Source organism: Anolis sagrei, chromosome 9 (assembly GCF_037176765.1).
Source record: "Anolis sagrei isolate rAnoSag1 chromosome 9, rAnoSag1.mat, whole genome shotgun sequence".
NCBI classification, from domain to species: Eukaryota; Metazoa; Chordata; class Lepidosauria; order Squamata; family Dactyloidae; genus Anolis; species Anolis sagrei.
In genome coordinates, this window is record NC_090029.1 from 24,137,341 (window position 1) to 24,146,035 (window position 8,695).

Here is an 8,695-nt window from a genome sequence, read left to right on the forward strand (position 1 = left end):
TTCTGTCCCTTATTGACACCTGACGAAAACAACAACAAACTGCTATGCCACAGAAAAAGGCGGAACTAAGAGATAATGTCACATTCAAGATTTTATTTGTTTTACAAACATACACCCCAGTGCCTGGAATGCCCTTTTGCTCTTAATTTAAATCAGAGTTCTTTCATTCGTTTTTTAAAAGATGACTGCTGAACATTCTTTCATTGCCTGACTGTTAGAAAGTGGGCTGTAAAATAATTGCAACAAAATCTTTTAACATTGATCTGCTGAGGTTTCTGCCAAGGAGAGAGATATGTTCCACAGGTCAAACATTCCTCATTTAATAAAGGTACGACTCATGATGTAAAAGACGGCTTTTGTTGTTTTATGAAGAGGGGAGTATTCTCAAAAACAATCCATAATAAAAGGAGTGGAGACACAGAACCTTCTTGCAAAAGAGGCTGGTTGCCAACACAATTTCTCATTCTTCCCTGATCCTATTTCCATTTCAAAAAAATTTAAAATTTCATCCTCTGAAAATATTTTTCTTTACCAGCGAGTTAAAAGGTATCTGAAAAATGCATTTCAGCTGACTATTTCAGGCCTGGGACTGAGAACTGTCCTTAAACATTTAGAAAACAATGATAGACATACAAACCCACACATTCATTGTGTGGGTTTGTAACAGTGCGACTTTCATTTTTGAAAAATATGTCCACCTTTTGAAGAAGGAATGATCTGCAGAGGTCTGCCTGGCTTTTTTTTTTCTCAGTCTCAACAAAAAGAAATAATCTTTAGGCCACTCATAAAACCTGAATTTCAATCTGCATTTTCCTGCTTGTTTTCCCCATTTTCATTTCATGGCAAACAGAAATTTTAAAAATAAAATTTGTTAGGAACTGAAAGGCATTAAAAAGAGGCTGGTGAGTAATAAATTTTTCCCTGGGTCGCTTTGCACATTTCAGTACATTCTCAACACATCCCTTCCTTCCTCCCTGCTTCCCAAACTGCTGCATAGGTAACAGGCTGGTTCAATCGGTTCATCGCAAATTATCTTTGCAGGTAGCTGCTTAAAAATGCATTCTCGGCTGTCAATGGTACAAAAACCCGTGTGTATCGGAGTATCAAAACACACTCCATTTTCATTGTGAGTCTGATTCTCTCCCTGTCCTTTCTCTGCCCAAAATCACAAAAAGAGAGAAGAAGAAGCCTATCCTCCTGCAGAGGCTGGAAAGGTAATAAATCAAAGCAAGTTCTTGAGGGCATGGATGGTGTGCGCTTGCTACAGAAAAAAGGGAGCAGAAAAAGGAAATCCAAAATCTCTGCCTGGTATTTTATTGTGTGGCCGCTTAAATGGTAGGGAGGTGGAACGGTGCATCACCGACCCACCAAAAACCCACTTCCCACCCCCATTCATTCCCCAAGAGATCTGCCCTAGTGAAACTCTACAAACTCTTCCAGCGTCTTGGGGATCTGGTTGCGATAACTTATATGATGGACCCGTACGGCTCGGGCGGCCAGGCACTTCAGACTCAGCTTCATTTGAGTTTTCAGGAGGATTTCGGAGACGCCGGTGGTGCTCTTGTCCAGAGGCGTCTTCTTCTGCTTGTTGGCCATGTCCGTGTGAGCCCCAGCCTCCACCAAGCCGATGATGATGGAGTGCAAAGTCAAGAAGTCACTGATGGGCCGGTTGTACTGGACGATTACGTGGAGCGGTGTGTTGCCTTCAAGGTCCACCGCGTTGACGGCAGCCCCACAGTCCAGGAGCAGCTTGGTGACCAGTGCATTGGGGAAGCTGCAGACGTCGTTGGTGTGGAAGTCATCCACCGGCGTCCCCGAGTTGACTGCGTGGTGGAGCAAGCTGGATCCGTCTCGCGTCCGGGGGTCCAGCTGGATCAAAGTATAAATCTGCTTGTTGATCCGCGCTTGCTCCTCCTCCCGGCACTGGGTCTTGGTGGAGATGCACACCAAGTACAAGAAGGTGAAGATGTTGCACTCGTAGTTGTCCAGGGCAGTGTGGAGCTCAGCTTCCTGGGAGCTTTTGACCCGGGCCATGCCCTGCTCGATCTCCAAGACACTGCACCTCAAGACGCTCTCAATGTCCTTGGCCCTCACTGGCTCGTTCAAGTGGATCATCTGAGAGAAGACCTGAGCGAACCGGAGGAGGTCCTTGTGGGTGTTCCTGTTCCCCTTCTGCCGGAGATGCAAAGCGTGGAGCCAGAGCTTGATGCACTGCTCAAACTGCATGTTGTCCGCATAGACGGCACCGCGGTAGATGATGGGGTGCGAGACGTCAATGTTGTCAGAGCCCAGAATCCGCTCCCGGACAATGAGGCCCTCCATGTGGAGGGCGTCTCTGTCCTGCCGAATGACTTCCAGCTCCTGAGGAGTCCGACACTCAGTCCTGCTGCCATAGGCTTCTATTGGAGGCAAGACCTCCTTCTCAATAATGTTCTCGCTGTCCCTGTATCGCTCCAGCATGGCTAAATATAAATAATGGTAGGTTTTCATTATGTCGTAGTTCTCTCTGTCATTGGCGAATGAGGCGCCCAGCAGCTCCAAAGCTTCGATCCGGCTCTTGCGGTTGCAGTCAGCATGTGCCAGCAGCATCTCCACCACATCCGCCTTGCAGCTCTCGGCGGCCACTTTCAATGGCGTCATGCCGTGGCCGTTCACCATCATGGCGGATTTCCACTTCACAAGTTCGCGGACGATCTCCAAGTGGCCCGCCTCGGCAGCAAAGTGTAAGGCTGTGGCACCACAGTGAGCTTTGGCGTTGGGGTCGGCATTCTGTTCCAGGAGGTAGCGTACCACATCCACGTGCCCCTTGTAAGCAGCAATCATAAGGCAAGTGTTGTCATACTTATTGGCAATGCTGATGTTGGCATTGTTCTCCACCAGGTACCTCACAATGTCGAGTCTGCCGTCAAAGCAGGCGGCCCGCAGCGGGGTGGAGTTGGTCACTGTAGTGTGGTTGACGTTGGCTCCATGGCTCACCAGGAGCTTCACAACTTCGAAATGGCCAGCTCCAGCTGCGCACCACAGTGCCGTAGCACCATCAATGACATAGCTGCAGAAAAAAGACCAAACATTAAAGCTGGTATAATTTCCAAAAACCAACCTGCAATAAGCTCAGTTTCCCAGTATGGAGAACTATGTTTGGGGAGAAGATTATACAATTCAAGAGAGATAGTGACAAGTTGGCAAGTGTCCAAAGGAGGGCAACTAAAATGATCAAATGTTAGGAAACTATGAATCTCTCTGAGGAGCGGGTTAAAAGGGCTAGGTCTGTTAAGCTGGATGAAGAGAAGGCGGAGGAAGACATGATAAAAAGGTAAAGGTTTTCCCCTGACATTAAGTCTAATTGTGTCCCACTCTGGGGGGTGGTGCACATTTCCATTTCTAAGCCGAAGGGCCAGTGTTGTCTTAGATACCTCCAAGGTCATGTGGCCAGCATGACTGCATGGAATGCCATTACCTTCCTGCTGAAGCGGTACCTATTGATCTATTCACATTTGCGTGTTTTCAAACTGCTAGGTTGGCAGAAGCTGTGGCTAACAGCAGGAGCTCACTCCGCTCTCCGGATTCGAACCACCACCCTTTCGATCAGCAAGTTCGGCAGCTCAGCAGTTTAACCTGCTGCACCACCAGTGGGCTCCAGGAGACATAATAGTCATGTATAAATATTGGAAATGATGTCATAAGGATGAGGAAGCAAACTTCCTTTCTGCTGCCTTGGAGCCATAGGTCCAAATGGCAGGAAAGGGGATTCCAATGAGACATTAAGAAGAACTTCCTGACCATAAGAAGAGGTGTTCAACAGTGGAACGCTCTGCCTTGGAGTCCAGTGGAGGCTCCTTCTTTGGAGTGCTTTAATCTGAGGTTTGGTTGCCATCTGTTGGGGGTACTTTGTGCTTTTCCTGCATGGCAGAAGGGAGTTGGATTGGATGGCCCCTGAGGTTTCTTCCAACTTCCAATGTTTCTCTGAGTCTATGTTCCCAAGACCAACTCTGGTAGGAAATCCCTACTCCCTCTTTAATGCATTTGAGAGAAAGGACCCAAAAATCATCACAATAGTTCCAGAGCATGCGCACTATAAGACAATATAGAGTACATGCTCTCTGTGGAAAAGAGCCACATTAATTCCCTGCAGTGGAAAATTTGTTTTCTCAGTGACATAAATGTATGGTGCTCACTTCATATTAACAGATGCCCTGTTTATACAATTGTGCAACTGGCTTCCAAACAGGTTGGGAATGTCTGCATGCCATTTGGGTAAGAGAAACCCAAAGCATGTTGTTATTAATGACTCACCCTAGTTTAAGCAGGAGAATGTACAATAATTACAAATCATGTTGCAATATATCAGGAAAATAATGCATCCCACCAACTGTAAGGTGTCTCAAAAGAAGCAACAAAGTGGAACCCTTACTTGTCAGCAAGACAAACTCTGTTGGAGGGAGAGAGAACTTTGGCAAGAGTTGATACTTGGCCCCATAAGTCCACATCCCTGCCTCCAGCTACAATGTGTGTTTGCCTTCAAGTCACCCATCAACTTATGGCAATCCCATGGATTTCTCAAGGATTCCTTAGCAAAAAATACTCAGCTGCTATGAAGGGGTTCCTCTCCTCGTGTACAAAGTGCTGCAGGGTTGTTGTTTTTTTTTTTTAAAAAAAAAGATGGATGGCCCTGGCAACTAGCCTCCTCCAACCGGTGACAAACAACAAGCTTCAACAAACCTGTTTCAATGTCAGATCTGAGCATGCAATGAGCTGCTTCAGCAAAACTCACATTTCTACACATCTTAGTATAGCCAATTGGAATGATACAAAATAAGGGAACAATGAACACAATCTATTCCCTGCTTTCTTCTAATCTGGCCTGGAATTCAACTCTGACAACTCTTTAACTCCATGGTAGTTTCCTCAGATCCTTCCTAGCTCCAACAAGATTCTATTGCCAATTCATTTCTGCCCTCCAAAAATTCCATTCAACCAAGATTCTGTTTGTCAACAAACAAACAAAAAACACTCCTGTGGTGTCTAGATCTCATCTAAGAGCATCCATCATAATCCCATTGGGCTTCTTTGACCAGAGTCTGCACTGCTATCCTCATACCTAGTCCATTTCAACAGGTGAGTCTGGCTGCACAGTGGGCCAATCTGGGCTCCCCCCTTGATGACAGGCTCCCCAGCTCTCAGCAACCAGTGCCTCAGCGATGTCACAGAAAGAAAGTGTCAAGCCAAAAGCAGAAGGAAAACACCTCCCTGACACAAAGGGCATGCAGTACAGGAGAAAAGTTGAGTCCACCTTTTGGGAAATGGAAAGTAACCAGTTGCTCTGTCGTTATGATGACAAGAAAAGGTAGTTTGTTAGAAAACATATTATACCATACTGCTCATTACATTCCGTTACTTTGTTACTTTTTGAGCACACAAAATGGGAAAAGCATAAAACTTGAAACTTGTTTTCAAAATGCCTTGAAAGGGAGCTTTAAAAGAACTAGAAAGTTTGCCATGCCAAACTTTGTTATATTGCTTTAAAAATGTAACTTCATTATACTTAGACAAAGTAACTAGTTGCAAAGGAAGCCTGAGGTGCCTCTCTCTGTGTCAGTACTTCAGTTTGCCAACCTTCAAAAAAACTGAAGCAAAGATTACTTCGACAACTAATAACTAGTTTTGCTCTTTTTTTAGTACTGAAGTGAAACAAGACATACACACAACTCTGCATTATTATCACTTGGCTTGGAAGACACCAAAACTTATCCTGAAGTCTTCCAAGCGAGACCTCTGAGCCTCTTCCCTGTCAGCACATCTGCATATGTTCTCTCCTGTTTTCTACCATAAGCTGATATATATCATTGGCTATGGTGCACTCTACTCTGCTATAGAGACTGTATTCCTACAGGTTATGGCCCAGCACATTCCTGCCACATTCTACTCAGCTATAGATTAAAAATAGTCTTACATGAGCAACCTACACGATTCCATCCATTGAGCAAGACTGGCACCATACCACCATGAACTCAGTTACCAGAAACTAACGTACCCTATGTACTCAAATTTAATGCTCACCTTTTTTGAATAAATTACTATGCCAAAATTAGAGTGTGTGTTACATTACGGTCATCTCAATGCTGAGCCAAAACCAAGGGGAAGCTTCTTCGTGAGCTGCACCTGGAGCTTCTATTGGAGGTACCTCATCTCTGATTTAATGGCCATGGCTCAATGTTATGCAATCCTGGGATTTGTAGTTTGGTGAGGCAGCAGCCTTCTTTGGTAGAAAAGGCTAATAGTCCTGTCAAACTAAAAAACCCATGATTCCATATCACTAAACCAAGGCAATTAAAGTGGATTCAGTCTACAGCATAGATAAACCCCAAAGTTTTCTTTTTCATTGCTAGAAGCTTTTGTTTTTAAAGAAGAAATTCTAAGTATGCATCAACCATAATGGCCAGGTTACAAAGAGGGCACTTTTTGTTGCTGCACATTACATTTGGCAGCAAATGCTTTTTTGGTTTCAGGGTTTTGAAAATGGATGTGCGCATTAGATTTGATGGCACATGAGGCTCGAGACAATATGGGTATTTTGAAACATCTTCTCTTCCTATCAGGAGAACTTCAGTGGGAATGGATCAAAGAATGATAGAATAATAGAATTAGAAGAGACCACACGGGCCACCTAGTCCAATCCCCTGCCATGCAGGAAAAAGCACAATCAAAGTATCCCTGACAGATGGCCACCCAGCCACTGTTTAAACATGTCCAAGGAAGTAGATTCCACCACACTTCGGGGCAGAGAGTTCCACTGCTGAACAGCTCATACAGTCAAGAAGTCTTCCTACTATTCAGGTGGAATCTCCTTTCCTGTAATTTGAATCCATTGCTCCTAGTCCTAATTTCAAGGGGAGCAGACAACAAGTCTGCTCCTATTCAATCCATTCCCGCCTTCCAGTGACATACCCATCGAACCGGACGGTGCCTGTCTGCTGGGTCTGGACGTGGTAGTGCTCCAGGAGCAGTCGCACCACCTTGGTGTGCCCGTTGCGTGCGGCAATGATGAGCGGCGTGGAGCGTTGCCCACCCTGGTGGGTGACGAAGCCTAGCAGGTAGCGGACATCACTCTCCGAGCGGTTCAGGAGCAAGGCAGCCAGGGTCAGCACCCGCCCCTCGCTGGCTGCCTTGTAGACATAGCCGGCCAGGCTCTCCATGGCCATCTGCTCCTCCCGGGAACGCCAACGCCAACCCACGGTGGTGGCAGCGCTCTCCCCGGCCGGCGCCAGGGCTGGGCTGGGCAGTTCCTCTTCCTCCTCCTCTTCCTCTTCCTCCTCCTCCGTGGCCCTGCAGCAGGGAGGCGCATGCGGGCCGACCCCCGTGGGGTCTGGGGGGGCGCCGGGGCTTCTCGTCGTGGTGCCGGTCCCCGCCGCTTCCAAGGAACACGGGTTCAGGGCAGCCCCCGAGGTGGCGCCCAAGCACTAGTAGTCCTTATGGAGAGTGGGGCACATCGTCCCGAGGAGGGAGCAACAGCATGGGATTGCCAGGTCTAGAAGTGGCGTATCAGCTATTGGCTCTTTCCCAATAAGGACTGTGAAGCTTGCCTTGTAGTTGTCTGAAAACGGGATACAACCTTAGTCAAAGGCGTAGTCCTCCAAATGAAAAAGAAGGGAAAGTATCAGGGTTCAGAAGTGGGGCAAAAAGTCCAAAGGAGGAAGGTGCAAAAAGATGTGCCCCACTTAATCTAGGAGTGGAGATCAGGCCCCAATGAAAGCCTTAATCTGCAAATAAGGAAGGGACACAGTTTTGCCCTTCGCTGTAGTCCTCCAAATGAAAAAGGAGGGAAAGTATCAGGGTCCAGAAGACCTGCCCCATGTAATCTAGGAGTGGGGTACAGGCCCCACAAAAAAGGAGGGGGCAAGGCCTCACCCTTCAGCAGCCCCAAAGAAAACCATAATTGGGAAGAGGCTCCATCGAGATGAGGAGAAGACAAAAAGCCGGCGGGATCTGGAAGTGGATGACAGCCTCATAAAAAGGAGGAAGAGGCAAGGGCCGGCCTGCTCCAAAAAAGCTGAAAGTGGGGCCTAGGTTCTGTCAAAACAAGGCCTCTAAAGTGAGAGTGGGCCAGGTCAACCTGCCCTTTTCCCAGGGTAGAAGGCAAGGCCGTGCGTTCCCTCCTTCCCTTTCGCGGCCCAGGGTTTGGGGAGGCGCTTGCAGGCCTGCCTGGCCCTCGGCTGGGAGGCCGGAGCCTTCTGGCCCCAACCCCTCTCCCCGGAAGCGGCCGGGAAGGCCTCTCGACGGGGCGCCCAGGAAGGAAACGCTGCCAGGCTTCGCCTCGTCTCCTCAGCTACGGATCCCCGCAAGGGTCAAGCCGAGGGCGAATGGAGCAGCAACGGCAGCTACGGAAAGCCGGAAGGGCCTTTCCTAGTCGCCTAGCTCAGCTTTCGCGTTCCTCTCTCTCTCTCTCTCTCACCCTCCCTCGGTCTAACACTGCTGGTGCGGAACCCGGAAGCGGATTCTGCAGCCGCTCTGGGTGCTTCGAAAATTCAAGTCTTACGGGGAAACTGCCCCCCATGAACAATCGTTCCGGGTGCGAACAGGCTCTTTCCAGTTTTAGGAAAAAAGGAAACGATAGAAAGAAATGTGACAGCGCCTCTAGGAAGATACCTCTGCCAAGCCTCTCTGGACTCAAAAACAAGGCATGGCTGGCATACTAGCC

At 47.8% G+C, this 8,695-nt stretch overlaps 1 protein-coding gene across 1 annotated transcript; it reads right to left on the reverse strand.

Annotated features, from left to right (window-relative positions):
• Positions 1-73: 73 nt before the first annotated feature.
• Positions 74-8,490, reverse strand: FEM1B (fem-1 homolog B). Its single transcript, XM_060755384.2, has 2 exons — positions 6,946-8,490; positions 74-3,049 (listed from the first exon to the last, which is right to left on the reverse strand). The coding sequence occupies exons 1-2, from the start codon at positions 7,197-7,199 to the stop codon at positions 1,414-1,416; spliced, it is 1,890 nt and encodes a 629-aa protein (XP_060611367.1). The 5' UTR covers positions 7,200-8,490; the 3' UTR covers positions 74-1,413.
• Positions 8,491-8,695: the final 205 nt, after the last annotated feature.

What these genes read in the sequence shown, in the direction of transcription:
- FEM1B (XM_060755384.2), bottom strand. Translation starts at nt 7,199, where the DNA reads ATGGCCATGGAGAGCCTGGCCGGCTATGTCTACAAGGCAGCCAGCGAG. An exon ending in GGCACCGTCCGGTTCGATGG is followed by an intron (nt 3,050 to 6,945) that starts GTATGTCACTGG and finishes TTTTTTCTGCAG; the next exon opens with CTATGTCATTGATGGTGCTA.